This window comes from Astyanax mexicanus, chromosome 6 (genome assembly GCF_023375975.1).
Source record: "Astyanax mexicanus isolate ESR-SI-001 chromosome 6, AstMex3_surface, whole genome shotgun sequence".
In the NCBI taxonomy this organism is placed as follows: domain Eukaryota; kingdom Metazoa; phylum Chordata; class Actinopteri; order Characiformes; family Acestrorhamphidae; genus Astyanax; species Astyanax mexicanus.
This window is the reverse complement of record NC_064413.1, coordinates 8,778,336-8,796,826: the sequence shown is the minus strand read 5'-3', so window position 1 is coordinate 8,796,826 and position 18,491 is coordinate 8,778,336. Positions and strand designations below refer to the sequence as shown.

The following is an 18,491-nucleotide window of genomic DNA, read 5'->3' as shown; positions in this document are numbered from 1 at the left end:
CTGTGAGACATGTAAACTTTAAAATCTGTTGATATTTTGTGAATTATCATCTGTTTGGACGCTTTTGAGGAACTCGCACAATGGATTAAGTGTAAAGTTGACTCTTGAGTAAATCAGTTCAGGAATCAAGTGCAAATTGGAATCAACGATTCAAAACATTTTTTACGAGCCCATGTGTTGATCTCAGGCTCTGAGCTGGGGTAAACACAGCCGCGGGGAAATTCAGAGACGACACAGAGCTCTCCTCAGACACTGAATTATACTTCAGAATGCGGTTTTGTACTGAAAACTGTGAAATAAAGCAGCAAACGGGTCACAGAAAATTCTCAACTCTCTGTAAAAAAAAAGACTTTGAAAGAGAGATTATTATTGTGTTTTCTACAATATGTTAATCACAGATTCACACCAGAGAGCAATGATGCTGCAGTTTTTAGAAACGGTAGGATTTCTTTCTAGTTCTTTCTAGCTATATATATGGTTTATGCTTATGTGTTGATGCATTTTGAGATAATAAGCTGAGAATACGACCAATTGTGATTTTTTTTTTTTTTTGTAATTAACACGGTGCTTTCATAAGCGTGTTGTGCCGCGATAAAAGTAGTTTGTGATAAATAATGTGCTTTGAGCTTTACAATTAAATAAAAGATTTCCGTCTATCTGTTACCTGAGTATGCGGGTCATGGCATGCCGGGCAGCATAGTGTAGTGGGGTGTTGTGCTGGTAAGGCTCTCCGTAAGAGGTGTTCGGGTCCAGAGACTCTTTAAACTGCGGGTTCCCCTCGTACAACTGGTATGCTAGAACCTCGTCTCCGTTCATCAGCGCTTTACGAAACTTGGTGGCAGTGTTCCCCATCTCTCAGCTTCCAGCGCTACGCTAACGTCAGCGCTAGTTCAGCCGGTAAACCTGCAGACAGCCAACATGGTGCAGCACCTAAAAACAGCAGGAAATCACATTATTACTATCATCATTTTTATTACTATTATTAATATTAACATTAGCATTAGTATTATGTGAGAACAGAAATAAAAACACACTCTTACATTTATTCTTTTATTTACATTCAAATATCCACTACACAAACTTGCCTCCTGAGAAGAACAAGTGTGATTAATGGCAATTAAGCTGGTCTGCTTTAATCAGTATAGAATAGTACTGAATTAATAGAGTTTGTGCGTTTGAACTGTTTTTAGAATACATTCGCTATGCTTTAAGCAGAGTTTATATTAGAACTAGGGGTGGGCGATATGGCCCTTAAATAATATCACGATATTTCATGATATTATCGCGATAACGATACTCTTGGCGATATGACAAAAAAATAAAGATATTAAAAAATACAAGAATTTTAGCAGATTTATAACAGATCTCCAAATATCTCCATATATCCAGGATTAAAGTAAAATAAATTATACTGGACAGATATAATTTGTCTCTAGTAGATATTTAATAGGAAATGAGAAATGTGTGAATTTTTCTTTTGCTTAAAACAGCAAAAAAGTAGAACCATGATGTGATAATTAGGGGTGAGTGTTATGGCACGATATTTTAGGGTATAATATCGTTCACGATATTCAGAAATGTTAGCGATATTATCGCGTACGATACTAATTAAAACATTCTATTACAACCAAGCTGTGTTCTTCTATCTATCTTATTCCAGAGTTTCCTCACAGGACACCCACAATCACACCAAGCCAAACTCCAACTCCAAACTCCAAGCCTGCTCTTCAGTTTCCATTCTGGGCCTCCTTATCTGCAGCCCAGGGAGCCAGCGCAGGACTCCAGGCCCGACACCGTTAGCATGCTAGGCTAGTCTTTACTAATCTGAAGAGTTCTTTCTCTCTCCCTACTTCTCCCGGCCCAGCAGTGTTCAGAAAACACGGTCACATGTCCAGACACATGAGGGGCCTGACACCAGCAGATGCAGAGCATGTCCTACTTGTTGCATTTCTGTGTTTCTGCAGGGTGTAAAAGTGCTGACTTTATTTTACATTAGCTCCTCTCACACAGCGCTAACACAGATATAGAGCTTAAAGGCAGACAGAAGTATTTCAATCTGCATTTTGTATACTGTATTTTTCACACTATAGAATCGTCAGTGCTTCTTATAATCCAGTGAGCATTATGAATGAATTTTACCAGTCAGGTTGTAAGGGGCAGTAAAGCCACTCCACTGAAGTACAGTGTTTTGCAGATTTAGTTCTCCAGCACTGAGACTTAAAACTGGAGCAGTATTAGCATTAGCCCCTAACCACTCTAAGTGCTAGCTCTTCTGCCTCTTTTGTCTGCTGCTAACCTCAGCTAGCACTGCAGAAGCAGCCTTAGCATTAGCCGCTAACAGCGCTAGCTCTTTCACTGTTCAGAGGTGAGTATATTGGACTGTAGCCTGCGTGTTTACTGTGTAAAAACAAGCTACGTGTGACGAACCGCTAGCTTATAAACACCCTGGCTTACAGGAACACTCAGGGTTTCTCAGTGTAAGTGTACCCGCAGCTAGCCTTAGTGAAAATCTGGAAATCGAAGCTTACTGTAAATAAATGGAAGCGCTTTATTCACTCTAATAAAAGTTTTTAGGAGAGAAATCTGTGTAAATTAACATCCAGTGCTCGTTTTACTTTACAAATTATAATTTTGTTTACTAAACTTAAAATTTAGCTTTACAGGCCTGCCGAATTAGAAGGAAAACATGGTGACACCCCTGATCCTTACTAGTGTCGCATACTGAACCTTATAATCCAGTGTGCCTTACGTATGAAAATAAACCAGAAAATAGGCGTTTATTGATAGTGCCCCTTATAATCCGGTGCGCCTTATAGAGCCAAAAAATATGGTATTTTAATTATGACTTCTGAAACCTTAAATTACTTAAAGGAAATCCTTGAGTTGTAGTGAAATATGATAATGAGTTTAAAATACATAAAAAATACAAAATACAGCGCTTTTTTTAGCTGATGCTCCCAACAATCGTACAATGTTAACAATAAGGGCATAGTGTGGCTCATGCAAAGAAATCACTACCTTTGCACCGCTAACAAGCTCAGTGTAGCTTCACACACTGTTGGTAGAATTCAGAGGACCCTGTTCCTCAGTCCTACCTATTAGTGCTGTAAATCGACTTATTGAGACTTAATTTCAAGATGGTGGCGCCTGGACAATTGCCTGAAGGTACTGTATGTACTGTATAAAAATATGTTTTTTTTTAAATAAACTACCTGTGCACTTTCAAAGTTGGTCATTTTGGGTGGCAACAGCAGCCTCATGTTCCCACACACACATTCCTACCTTCACAGTTTAAATTGCAAAGCGACGCAGAATTGTGGACACAATTCAGTTAAATATATGGCTTTACAGATCTATATAGAACCCTCAATGGGGGATTGCCAGTTTAATACAGATCCCTCACTGGGGGTTTCTGACTAGAATAGTAATAAACATTCTGATGAGACGCATTTTAGCTCATATAGGAGAGAATTTGCTTGGATTATGGCAAAAGCAGCTGCAGCATTTACATACTGTTCTTTTGTCTTTTGCTGCATATGATAAAACATATATAGTTTATAATAAGAGCAAAAATGTACATCCATACTTACAAAATATTAAAAATTAACCTGCAATTTTGTAAGCTTCAGTTAAATAAAAAAATAAACTTAAAAAAAAAAAAAAAAAATATATATATATATATATATATATATATATATATATATATATATATTTTTTTTTTTTTTTTTTTTTTTTTTTTTTTTTTTTTTGGTTAAAATCTCGACTGGCCTTATTCTTGTCAACCCAATACCATGTCTCGTCTTGTGAGATAAGTGTCTCATCACACTCATAGAAAAATGTGTTCCAATAGGCTTTAAGCTTGTCCATATACTATATGATAAGTCGATAATGTAATTATGTAATTACTGTAGCAAGCTTATTTCTGCCATTCCAGCTAAAAGCTACGTATACTGAACTAAAATGTATTTAAATTAGGGTGACCATACATTCTGAGTACTCATCAAGCCTATACATTCCAGAAACACACAGACACACACACTGACTCACTCCCCTCCTATTTCCCTCCAGAAACTCCGGGGGCTTCCGGCTCACTCTGCCAGCTCCCCTCGGCCCACTGAGAGCAGGTTGTGAGGAGGGCAGGATTCAGCAGCCTACAGTTACACCCCCCCGCTCACACCATCTGTCCACCCGGCACCTGAGGGCCCACGTCAGATGATGTGTACTCTTCACCCAAGGGGCAGCGTCACACTCGTACACAGGGCAGCCTGGAGCAGGACCGGTTCTGGGTAAAGAACAGCACTATTCCTGTGTGTCTGTCGCAATAAACCACAAGGCATGGAATAGCAGTGTGCATGTGCATGTGCGTGTGTGTGTGTGTGTGTGTATTTACCTACACTCTATTGCCAAAGGTTCTCGCTCACCCATTTAAAATCACTGAATTCAGGTTTTTCAGTCACTTCCATGGCCACAGGTGTATAAAACCAAGCCCCTAGACATGTAGACTGCTTCTACAAACATTAGTGAAAGAATGTGCCGCTCTCAGGAGCTCAGTGAACTCCATTGTGGTAACGTAAAATAATGCAACAGCTGTGCAATAAATCCAGTCATGAAATGACCTCACTACTAAATATTTCACAGCCAACTGTCAGTGATATTATAACACAATTGAAAGTGACTGGGAATGACAGCAACAGTGTTGTAAAGCACACCACCACTCGACTGTAGAGCAGAGGGGGCGTGTTTTCTGGAGTGACGAATCATGCTCCTCCATGTGCAGGAATACAGTACTTGTACGACTGCACTGTGTAAAGTTTGGGGGAGGGGGGTTGATGGATATTTTTCAGGAGTCGGACTTGGCCTCTAAGTTCCAGTGAAAGCAACTCTTGATGCTTCAGCCTATAAAGACGTTTTTGGACAATTTCATGCTCACAACCTTCCTGTTCCAACATGACTGCACCCCAGTGCACAAAGCAAGCTCCATAAAGACATGGATGAGCAAGTTTGGTGTGGAAGAACATGACTGGCCTGCACAGAGTCCTGACTTCAATCTAATAGAACACCTTTGGGATGGATTAGAGTGAAGACTGTGAGCCAGACCATCTAATCCAACATCAGTACCTGACCTCACGAATGTGCTTCTAAAATAATAGTTATAAATGACCATAAACACACTCCTAAACCTGCTGTAAACGGTGGACCCACATCAAATAAAAACCTAAGGAGTAAAAATAAGAGAATAAGCAATACTTGTTGGCAATATAGTTTATAAGAAATACAGGGAGGTAACAGAATTTACATTTAATTTACTTTTTTTTTTTTTAATCAGGATGAATCAATGAATATTATTGTGATTTTTTAAAAAGTAATTAACACCACCACAAACTGCAATCATTTTGCCAATCAAACAATATTTCATCACAGAATATTGTTGTGATAAATTCATTTTAATCAACTGACACCACTAATCAAAAGGCTTTTAATTATATTAATAATGATGTAATTCACTCTGACATCAGTAATTATTGATTTAAATGTGTGAGAGTGAAGCAGAGGCTAATCATGTATTTTCTGCTGATAATCACAGTCTGTCTGCTGTGTTTACAGCTGCATGTCTGGTTCCTAGAAGAAGCTTAAGCTCTTGTGTGTGTGTGTGTGTGTGTGTGTGTGTGTGTGTGTGTGTGTGTGTTTACAGCACCACCTTGGTGGATAGCCACACCTTAAGAAGCAGAAATATTTAGATCTTGACGCTGCTCTAAATTTCAAGAAGCAAATAAACAGTTTTTTAGGCTGCGCTCACTTCAGTCTCATCACAGTGCACTTTATCACTCTCTCCAATTTTATTATTATAGCTTGTACTGTGTTCTTGTAGTTTATTACAGGTCACTTAAATATATATATATATATTTTATTTAGAAAGCTAATGTGGCATGTACCAGAGAAGTTTGTGTGTGTGTGTGTGTGTGTGTGTGTGTGTATGTCACCCACTGACATTGGGTTGTTTTCCCAGAGTAAAGAGCAGGTTTTAGCAACATAAATTAAACCGGATGATGGAGAATGCACCTGTGAGAGGAATAAATATACACTGGCCAAAAAAAAATAAAAAATCGCCATCTGGATTTAAGTAAGTAAATGATTGATGGGTTGATGCTGCAATTGGTCTGCAGGTTTAGGTTCAGCAACAGTATGTGCTGAAAGAATGAGGTCAGCTGACTACCTGAATATACTGAATATAGACCAGGTTATTCCATCAATGGATTTTTTTCTTCCCTGATGGCACAGGCATATTCCAAGATGACAATGTCAGGATTTATGGGTCTGGAATTGTGAAAGAGTGATTCAGGAAGCATGAGATCATCATTTTCACACATGGATTGAGAGAGTTCACCACAGAGTCCAGACCTTAACCTCATTGAGAATCTTTGGGATGTGCTGGATGGAGAAGAGCTGCTTTGTGCAGTGGTCAGACTCTACAATCATCAATGCTGCTGCAAGATCTTGATGAAAATGTAATGCAACACTGAATTGAAATAAATCTTGTAACATTGCAGAAGCTTAACGAAACAATGCCACAGTGAATCCGTGCAGCAATCAAAGCTAAAGGCGACCCAACCGAATATTAGTGTGTGTGACCTTTTTAGTGGCAACTTTTTTTTGGCCAGGCAGTGTATGTAAAAAAAAAATGCCTCCAACAGTTTTATCTTCTTATCTGCTGAAAATTTGCTTAAAATAAAATAACACCTGTGTCCTGTATATAATAGCTTGTGTGACTGATTTGAATCTAATCTGAAAGTGTCCAGTAACAGAGTACAAACACTTTTAGCTTCAGCTCTCACAAACATATTACCCACACACCACTAACACAACCATTACACACCTGTAACAATCCTATTATTTTATAGCACCTCCACTCAAATGTTCATACACACACAAATACACAGACAGGGCACATTCAAAACAAAAACTTGCTTATTTGTTTCTTTAATCTTTTTATACTTTTTTGCTTCCTTTGTTTTTGTTACTCTTTTTTTGCTATATATTGTTTTTTTTTCTCTGTCCTTTATTTTTTTTTTCACCTACCCTTTCCTTTTTTTGCAAAAAAGCTATACGTTACTAGAGCATTTATTTTTCAATTGAATTTTTACTTCTACTTCTTACATTTTCACACAGTTATCTGAACTTTACTCCTTGGATTTTAAAAATAGCCTTGTTACTCCTATTTCTGGCTTCTCGTCATTCAAAGAAACCCTATCCAGATAAATCTCTCCATCCAGATAGAGTGAATCTGATTGTGGTTGGATGCAGAGAAGTATAAATATACCATTCCAACACCCTAATGGTTTATACGACCCATCATAGCCACGAGTTCTCAAAATATCCCAATTAAAGTTGGTAAAATGTAATATATTTACATTGTACTAAAATACATTCATTTTCAATTAGCATATATGCACCTAAAACAGGGAGCCTAGAGCATGCCAAATTTATCAATATTAACATTTTAATATAATATTATAGTCATTATGGCTTTTCGAAAAATGTGTTTTGGGGTATTGCACTGTGGCACGGCCTAAGGTTTTTCCATAATGCCGTCTTTCCCTCTCTAACATTACTTTTATACTTTAAATAGTTTTGAAACCAGTACTTTTACACTTTTACTTAAAGAGTAAAACGTTTTAGATGATACTCAAACTTCTACAGAAGTATTTTAAACCCTAGTGTCTTTACTTATAACTTTAAAGTAATGACTGTCAATACTTTTCATGTTTGAATTTAAATTACTTTTTTCTTCTGATGACACACTTTTTAAAAATTCATGTACAATTTTGTTGTACTGTTGTTTTTGTTTTTGTTGTTGGTTGGGTTGGTTCAGCAGCCTTAAATCCCTGATCCTAAAAAACTGTTAATTTTGTTTATTTAATTAATGTTTACTTAGGAACTTGGCTTAGCTGGGTTAATTAGCTATCTACGTAGGTTAATTAGCTCAATAAAAGAAGAGGAAAAACATATTTCTCTAGTTTTTATGCAGTTACTACCATAAATGATGAAACTAACAGCCAGCAGTGCAGCAATCAGGCTGTCACCTTGCTGAATGGCTTGTTTACCTACCTTGTTTACCTTGTTTACTCCCTGGTTTCCTCCCTTGTCACTCAGCAAATAAACTCTAACAGACCGCTAACTGCTACCTGAATGCAATAATGGCTATAACAGTAGCTAAACACCAAGCTAACTAACTCATAACCTTCATAACCAGCCTCTACACTACAACTAACTACAGCCCATAAACACAGTCCATAAACACAGCACAGCACAGCCAAGCACAGCTCTGAACATAAACACACAGATAAAACCATTAAAAGCGTCATTACCCGACTAGAACAGCTCATACGGATAATCAGCTGCTGTTCCCCTCGCGCCGCAGAACTGCCCTCATATGAAGCTGATCGATAATGATCAATAATCGATTACTTTACCTCCAATCAAAACCATAAACAAAACAAATCTCTCCCTCCGCTCTTTGTTATAGACGCTCTCACAGCAGCGTGAAGCCGCCCGCAGCCGCACTGTGTGCCTCTCTGTGTGTAACCTCTGCTTCAAAATAAGAGTCCCCTTCTGTTAAAGTATTTGTAGTCAGTGTATTATTATTATGGGTGTAAAACTTTTCATTTTCATTTTTATTATATATTTGAACCAAATAAAATTAGATTAGAAGAAAGTGTTTTAGTTCTTTTTTTGTTTGTTTTTGTTTTTTCCTTTCCCTCCCAGAATCTGAATTGCATGAAAAATGAATTAAAAAATCTTTACTTGATTTTGAGATTTTTTTATGGAATCTCACTCCCACAACTAAAAACTTCATTCACATTATCTGTCATTTATTATTGGGTCAATACGTTAGCCAGATAGCTTATCTATATGTGAAATCTCAAATCCTTGGTACGACACAGCATGCCATTTTAGATTATTACAGATTATTATTTTTCACATTATAAAGCACACTGGATTATAAAACGCATTATGCGACACTAGTAAGAAACAGAGGTGTTTTTACTTCTAATTCGGCAAGTCTTGCCACTGAGGGGGGGGGGGGGGGCTAAATGTGCAGAAAGAATCATTTAATGTTAGGGATGCTCGTTGATATCGGAATTATATTGGATGATAAGATTTTTCGGATTTTGAAACCAGTACTTGCTGACAATAGGAAGCAATAGTTATTATATTCTGGCACAAAAAGTGCTTCAGCACCATCATTGAATGTAACACTGATGACTGAGTGTTTTTGTGAATTAGCCATGGAGGAATGGTTCATAGAGTAACGTTATCTATCTCTGAATCTAATACTCACCCTTTGTTAAGAACACACTCTTGATGTTTGCATTTTATCTATTCACAGTTGGGGGTGCTGACTGACCATCAGGAGCTGCAAAGATTTGATTACATTTAATATCCTTGACGTTTACAACAGACTCACTGTTGCTAGTAGCTTCTAGAGTTTTAGTTTGTGTTTGTATTGATTACAGATGGTTTTGCTTGCACAGATCAATAATGCTGGTTCTGGTTTGGGTGTTTTCCTGCACTAGTTTATGTACAGAAAGGAACGCTGGGAGCTGTGACGGTCACTTTTGGGAAACTGCAGAGAAGCACAAAACTGCATCTCTACAAATGACCCCATGATCATCAGGTACAGTTGGGTACAGCATGATTGCAGATGAGGGACAAATGTAAATCATCAAATGCTAAGATATGCTGCTTTTTCTTCTTGTGATGTTATGTTTGCAGATCAACAAGGAAGATGTTCTTTGGGGCAAGGACTCCAAGGTTTTGATGGTGGAGCTGCTTTGTGAATATACTCATACAGCATCACCAGAATGTGTTGAATCCCAACCCCCGGCCCAACCTCTGTTTTTTTTTTTTTTCTTTATACAGAAGAAAGAACACTGTAATTTGAGTTTGCTAATTCCTTGTTAAGAAAATAAAAAGTTTGAGTTTGTCCTGCTGTCTCTGTCTGGTTCTGGTTCTGGATCTGGCTCGCTGTTGAGGTGACAAAACTTTAATGTTTTATTTGTGGTTATTGATTTGACACTGTATTCTGTGGGCAATAGTCAGGACTGCTTAGGACCCAGGGGAAACTTTTTATATACACTGCTCAAAAAAATAAAGGGAACACTCAAATAACACATCCTAGATCTGAATGAATGAAATATTCTCATTGAATACTTTGTTCTGTACAAAGTTGAATGTGCTGACAACAAAATCACACAAAAATCATCAATGGAAATAAAATTTATTAACCAATGGAGGCCTGGATTTGGAGCCACACACAAAATTAAAGTGAAAAAACACACTACAGGCTGATCCAACTTTAATGTAATGTCCTTAAAACAAGTCAAAATGAGGCTCAGTATTGTGTGTGGCCTCCACGTGCCTGTATGACCTCCCTACAACGCCTGGGCATGCTCCTGATGAGGTGGCGGATGGTCTCCTGAGGGATCTCCTCCCAGACCTGGACTAAAGCATCCGCCAACTCCTGGACAGTCTGTGGTGCAACGTGACGTTGGTGGATGGAGCGAGACATGATGTCCCAGATGTGCTCAATCGGATTCAGGTCTGGGGAACGGGCGGGCCAGTCCATAGCTTCAATGCCTTCATCTTGCAGGAACTGCTGACACACTCCAGCCACATGAGGTCTAGCATTGTCCTGCATTAGGAGGAACCCAGGGCCAACCGCACCAGCATATGGTCTCACAAGGGGTCTGAGGATCTCTTCTCGGTACCTAATGGCAGTCAGGCTACCTCTGGTGAGCACATGGAGGGCTGTGCGGCCCTCCAAAGAAATGCCACCCCACACCATTACTGACCCACTGCCAAACCGGTCATGCTGAAGGATGTTGCAGGCAGCAGACCGCTCTCCACGGTGTCTCCAGACTCTGTCACGTCTGTCATGTGCTCAGTATGAACCTGCTTTCATCTGTGAAGAGCACAAGGCGCCAGTGGCGAATTTGCCAATCCTGGTGTTCTCTGGCAAATGCCAAGCGTCCTGCACGGTGTTGGGCTGTGAGCACAACCCCCATCTGTGGACGTCGGGCCCTCATACCATCCTCATGGAGTCGGTTTCTAACCGTTTGTGCAGACACATGCACATTTGTGGCCTGCTGGAGGTCATTTTGCAGGGCTCTGGCAGTGCTCCTCCTGTTCCTTCTTGCACAAAGGCGGAGGTAGCGGTCCTGCTGCTCAGTTGTTGCCCTCCTACGGCCTCCTCCACATCTCCTGGTGTACTGGCCTGTCTCCTGGTAGCGCCTCCAGCCTCTAGACACTACGCTGACAGACACAGCAAACCTTCTTGCCACAGCTCGCATTGATGTGCCATCCTGGATGAGCTGCACTACCTGAGCCACTTGTGTGGGTTGTAGAGTCCGTCTCATGCTACCACGAGTGTGAAAGAACCACCAACATTCAAAACTGACCAAAACATCAGCCAGACAGCATAGGTTCTGAGACGTGGTCTGTGGTCCCCACCTGCAGAACCACTCCTTTATTGAGTGTGTCTTGCTAATTGCCAATAATTTCCACCTGTTGTCTATTCCATTTGCACAACAGCAGGTGAAATTGATTGTCAATCAGTGTTGCTTCCTAAGTGGACAGTTTAATTTCACAGAAGTTTGATTTACTTGGAGTTATATTGTGTTATTTGAGTGTTCCCTTTATTTTTTTGAGCAGTGTACTTCCCTTGGCGTGTCTCTCCACAACCATGCAACAACCAACATCAGAATTTTTTCTGAATTTCCCTGGAGCAAATCAGCGCTCTGAAGGCAGACGCTGAAGATTTGAGGGCTAATTAAACAAAACTTTCTCAGCTGCGTGATCATGGCGAGTGAATGCGAAACAGAGAAAAGGAAATTTGAAGAGGTGCCGTCAGCTTATAAATCCGCTGTTTGTGACCATTTTGGCTTCAGCGTTGAGTTTGATAAACAAGGCAAAAAAATGTGATGAAAGCACAGTGTGATATCAGTTTGGTATTTTCCTAAAGTATGTGACTGGCTGACAATATTTGTTGGTTGAGTTGATTGAATAATATTAATGTTTACTTTTCATATTACTGCACTTTATTTAATTTTGCCTGTTTTTTGACTAATGGTAAGAATAAGTGTTCCTTTTTTATCATTTTGTGATTTGAATTGATCTGTGCCTTTTTTCTATTTAATATTGGCTTTGCAAGTGTGAGTAGGAGCGCCTTGTTGATTTGAAATAGAAAGGGCTAAAAACCTACTGCATGTTTGATAATGCTAAATAATATTGATATAGATTGAATCTGAACCGAAACTGTGGCTTTAGAACTGCGATTTGAACCGAACCGCAACCACACTGTACCGTTGCATCCCTAATATTAACACATAGTCCATTATGGCACTCTCACCTTAGCCTCACATCACCGGTGTGAACTGCGAGCACTGCTCCACATGGCTCCACACAGCACCGTAAGTTCACCCAGGGCACTTGATGTTAAAAATATGGTTGTCAACTCCGATTCCAAGGTGTTTATATAGAAATATAATAATTGTGCGCTCAATACTTAATACATTTCTTACAAACATTTAACTAATCAGATGCCCTGATTGGACTCCACCTGTGGACCAGACTTCGCATCAAAATTGATGTTTGTTACATTGTTTTCTGTTCTGTATTTAGTCTGATTAATTTTGTCCAGTTTTTACACTGCAGTTTAGTGAATGAGTGCACTAAACAACTTTACTACATCCTGACATCATCACATATGTGGGTGGAGACTCCCTATACTTCACATTGATTGGTTTGTAGCATACTATCTGTTTATGCCCCTTTCCTGGGCAGGTGCATTCTACAAAATGAGTATAAACGATAATAAAAGATTCCCCTTGGATTCCTTTTTATTTCTGTTTAATCTACAGTTACAGTAGATACAAGAATCACCAGCATAATCTCATGTACCCATACTGCTGCATTACATGACATGCCTGCACATCGCCTAGGGAAATCAGACCCCTGACACAACACCTGTTCTTTTTCTTCTTCTATTGTTTAATGGGTGCTCATAGACTTAGTCTATCTTTCTATCTTTATCCGCTGTGCTCCTCCAATGGCCGCTGCGCTGTCACCTCGCTTTGCCAAACATTCACACAAAGCAATCCAGACTGTTCTCATACAGAGTTCCCCAATGGTGGAACAAACTACCTTCCACTACCAGATCAGGATAATCTCTCACTATCTTTAATAAACTCCTGAAGACAGAGCTCTTCAAAGAGCACTTACTCTCCTAACACCTCTAACACACTAACTACTTCTAACCTCATTTTTCCTCTCCCCCTCCTTCACTCCTCAATCCCATTATTTCCCTTTAACCTCCTTAAAGCCCTATATAAAGATGTTTTTACATTTAAACTTCTATTACTTTTGTACTTCACTATTGTAAGTCGCTTTGGACAAAAGCGTCTGCCAAATGTAATGTAATGTAATGTAATGGTCCCACTTTATAATAAGTGTCCCTAAGTACCATGTAGTTACACTGTAACAATCCGTGTAACTACAGTGTAACTACTGATGAATTACACATTGTTACATATTAACTACAGAGGTACAGGTTATGTAATTACACATGTGTATTAAGGTTAATTTTGACTTGTGTAAGTACACATGTGTAACAGGGTAACACACACATTGTTATACATGTGTAAGTACTTGCTCTATTACGTGTGTGAGTACACTCACCCTGGTACACATGTGTACTTACATAACCTGTACCTCAATAGTTAATCTGTAACAGTGTGTACTTCATCAGTAGTTACACTGTAGTTACATAGATTGTTACCGTGTAATTACATAGTACTTAGGGACACTTATTATAAAGTGGGACCAATGTAATAATTGGTCAGAACATCCATCTTCTAGAAAAGTGTTTTCACACTGCAGATGAACAGGACCATGGTCCAGTAGATCCAGACCAAGAAGGTCTCTTACAGTCTGAACTGTGATTTACTGCCCCTTTAACACCTGCTTTTTAGTTTGGTTTGTTCATTCTAAATGAACTGCAAAGATCCTGTGTGCAGATGGAGAAACTTCCAGATCATCCAGGTCATCCATCACTGCAGCTCTCCACCATTCTGTCATTTATGATAAAGCATACAGACAGAATCATCTCAGTACAAAATGAATAAAAAAAACTCTTAGCCTGCAAGAAACAAGATTCTCTAATCTGGAAGAACGTAAACTTTTTGGCATCAAGCAATATATCTGGAGAAAACCAGGCCCTGCTCATCACCTGCCCAAATGTGTTGCTACAGTGAAGCATGGTGGCGGCAGCATTCCACTATCTGGGTGTTTTAAGTGTTTGAAACAGGGAGACTGATGGTTAAGGGAAATCTGAATGGAGTAAATAAATTCACAGCCAAGACAACACAGGAGTGGGTTTAGAGACGACTCTGTAAATGTCCTTGAGTGTGCCGGCCAGAGACCTTTTGAAGCCTATAGAAACCACCTGGAATTACCTTGGCAACTGCCTGTATTTACATATTGTTAATTCTTTATTTATTTTAGTTTTTATCTTTTCAAAGAAATATTAGAATATTACTGGATATGATTTGCATCTGTAGATATATCTATAGTGATATAGTATATAGTGATATTTGTATCTAATGTAAGTTAATCATACTCTTTTAACTGTATTTGTATTGTTTTTGTTGCCACTTTTTAATATTAATACCTATTTCATTGCTTTGGCAAAAATTGTTAATTACATTTCTTGCCAATAGAGCTATTTTACATTGAACCTGAATTAGTATTTGTGTCCTGGGCCTAACTGAACACTAGGTAGCAGTGCTGAGCTGTGATGTGGGCCTGTGTAAAATTAACCCAGTCAGCAGCTCCCTCCACAACTAGAGTGGCATATTTGTATTTTTTCAGATTAACAAACTTTAATATCAGACAAAGAAAACATAAGCAAATATATATATAAAAAAAAACATTTTTTAGGGATGATTTCATTTATTAAAGAAAAAATTTATCCAAACCAACCTGGCCCTCTGTGAAAAATTGTATTAACTGTGATTAACATATTTTGATTACTGCCAGAACTGTAGAATCAAGAAATCACTTAAATAGAACCTGCTTGAAAACAAAATAAAAACATCTATCAGTCTGGAAAAGGTTACAAAGTCATTTCTAAAGCTTTGGAACTCAAGTTAATCACAGTGAGAGCTATTATTTACAAATGGAGAAAACATAAAACAGTGGTGAACCCTCTCAGGAGTGGCCGGCAGACCAAAATGACTCCAAAAGGGCATGGACAACTCATCCAGGAGATCACAAAAAACATCACATCATCTAAAGAACTGCAGGTTACTCACTTGTCTCAGTTAAGGTCAATTTTCTTGATTCAATAGTAAGAAAGAGTCTGGCCGTAAAATTGTAGAATTCCAGGGAATAAAACACTGCTGAACAAAAAGAACAAACAGCAAACATTTTGAAGATCCTCAGAACTTTGGGAAAATAATATGTACATTGATAAGACAAAAGTGGAACTTTCTGGAATGTGTGTGACCTGTTTCATCACATCATTTCAGAAAAATAACGTCATAACAAAGGCAAACATGGTGGTGGTAGTGTAATGGTGGCTGCTTTGCTGGTTCAGGACCTGCATAACCTATTTTTAATGATAATTGATGGCTTCTTGATAAAAAAAAATCCTGAAGGAGAATGTCTGGCCATAAGTTTGTGACCATTCCTCCACATCGCTATGAAAAATGTTCAAGATGTATGAATACTTTTTAAAAGCATTGCAGTTTCAGATGTTTTCATGAACATGATTATGTTTTTTGTAATTATTTTGATAAAATCATGATCTTTTTGTGGTTTGTGTTCAGATTTTACCACAAAGAACCATTTTAAATACAGCTACCACGAGGGTGAGCCTAGCTATTCATTGGGGCTTTAGTCTTAAGTTCTGTTGGACATCTGGACTAAATTTTAAAGCCAGACAGTTCCACACAGCTCCAGCAGCACAAGGTACTCAGATCACTGGGTTCAAACCCGGCACCACTGTACCGCCCTGAACTCAGCAAAGCCTGAGCAGCTTTTCATTAATATGGGCTTATAGTGCAGACCACCCACAGCGGCAGCCCCCCATATACCATATCCACTAATAAAGCCTGAATTAATAATGCATTCTGCAGAGATCACACACTCCTGAACATCACATTATACATAATCATACATACAGGAGTGCACAGTACTCTACTCACTCTCACACCACTGTCCACCTCACCCTACATCATTCAACCTCACATTATAATCTCTACACCTCACCCTACATCATTCACCCTCCCATTATAATCTCTACACCTCACCCTACATCACTCCACCTTAACTTACATCACTTCATCTCACACTACAGTACATAACTCCACCTCACCCTATAATCACTCCATCTCACACTATAAACTCTTCATTTTACACTCCATCTTATGTAACGTTTATCCACCTTAAACTGTAATCACTCCACTTCACCCTACAGTACATCACACAACCACCCCCTACATCACTCCACCTCACACTACAGTACATCACTCCACCACACCCCAAATAACTTCATCCCATACTACAGTACATCACTTAACCTTACCCTGCACCACTCCATCTCACACTACAGTCTCTCAAACTTACCCTGCACAACTCCACCTCACCCTATAACCAATCCACACTACCCTTTATCACTCCATCTCACACTACAATCTCTCAAATTTACCCTGCACAACTCCACCTCACCCTATAACCAATCCACACTACCCTTTATCACTCCATCTCACACTACAATCTCTCAAACTTACCCTGCATAACTCCACCTCACCCTATAACCAATCCACACTACCCTTTATCACTCCATCTCACACTACAATCTCTCAAACTTACCCTGCATAACTCCACCTCACCCTATAACCAATCCACACTACCCTTTATCACTCCATCTCACACTACAATCTCTCAAACTTACCCTACATCACTCCATCTCACCCTATAACCAATCCACACTACCCTTTATCACTCCATCTCACACTACAATCTCTCAAACTTACCCTGCATAACTCCACCTCACCCTATAACCAATCCACACTACCCTTTATCACTCCATCTCACACTACAATCTCTCAAACTTACCCTGCATAACTCCACCTCACCCTATAACCAATCCACACTACCCTTTATCACTCCATCTCACACTACAATCTCTCAAACTTACCCTGCATAACTCCACCTCACCCTATAATCACTCCATCTCACACTACAATCTCTCAAATTTACCCTGCACAACTCCACCTCACCCTATAACCAATCCACACTACCCTTTATCACTCCATCTCACACTACAATCTCTCAAACTTACCCTGCATAACTCCACCTCACCCTATAACCAATCCACACTACCCTTTATCACTCCATCTCACACTACAATCTCTCAAACTTACCCTACATCACTCCACCTCACCCTGCATCACTTCACCTCACCCTATAACCATTCCACCTCACCCTACATCACTTCATCTCACACTACAGTACATAATTTAACCTCACCCTACGTCATTCCATCTGACATAATAATCTCTACACCTCACCCTATATAACAACACCTTGCCCTATATCACTCCACACCCTATATTATTACATCTGACATTATAATCTCTACACCTCACCCTATATAACCACACCTTACCCTATATCCCTCTACCTCACCCTACATCATTCCATCTTACATTATAATTTCTTCACTTCACCCTACATCACTCCACCTCACACTATCTCTCCACCTTACCCTGCATTGCTCCATCTTACTCTACCTCACTCCATCTCACCCACTAGTCATTCATCTCACCCTACATCACTCCAAATTACCTGACCCTATAATCTCTCCATTTCACACTATAATCTCTATATCTCCCCGTGTCACTCCACCTCTTACTACATCACTCTATCTTACCTTATAATCATTCCATCTCACCCTCTAATCACTTCACTTTATGCTACATCGCTTCAACTCACCCTACATCTCTCCACCTCACCCTATAACAACTCCACCTCACACTACATGACTGCACCTCACCCAACAGTACATCAATCTACCTCACATTATATCACCCTACCTTACCCTACATCACTCCACCTCACCCTACAGTACATCCCTCCACCTCACCCTATAGAACATGACTCCACCTCACACTACAGTACATCACTTCACCTCACCATATAGAACATCACTCCACCTCACACTACAGTACATCACTCCACCTCACCCTAAAGAAAATAACTCCACCTCACACTGCATTCTTTCAAATCCAGTTTCACCCCATCTAAAAGCCACTCCAAAGATTCAGGTACATCTCAGTCCAGCTATTTAAAGATCTTACTCCAGTCTCACTTCATCTACCTTTAAATATAACTTTACCAGCCCCAATCTCACTCCAGCTGCCTGAAAA

At 39.3% G+C, this 18,491-nt stretch overlaps 1 protein-coding gene and 1 long non-coding RNA gene across 2 annotated transcripts in view; one reads left to right on the top strand and one right to left on the bottom strand.

The window, feature by feature from the left end:
- ankib1b (ankyrin repeat and IBR domain containing 1b) overlaps positions 1–8,559 on the bottom strand; it is a 53,275-nt gene extending 44,716 nt beyond the window's left edge. Inside the window, exons 1-2 of the mRNA XM_049480213.1 lie at positions 8,367–8,559; positions 665–930 (exon numbers count right to left, since the gene is read on the bottom strand). Coding sequence (XP_049336170.1) covers positions 665–852 — 188 coding nt within the window. The 5' untranslated portion in view covers positions 853–930; positions 8,367–8,559. The remainder of the gene's footprint in view (positions 1–664; positions 931–8,366) is intronic.
- A 611-nt stretch (positions 8,560–9,170) lies between these two features.
- Positions 9,171–9,985, top strand: LOC125802378 (uncharacterized). Its single transcript, XR_007439442.1, has 2 exons — positions 9,171–9,676; positions 9,775–9,985. It is a non-coding gene; the product is annotated as an uncharacterized LOC125802378 (long non-coding RNA).
- The last annotated feature ends 8,506 nt before the right edge of the window (positions 9,986–18,491 follow it).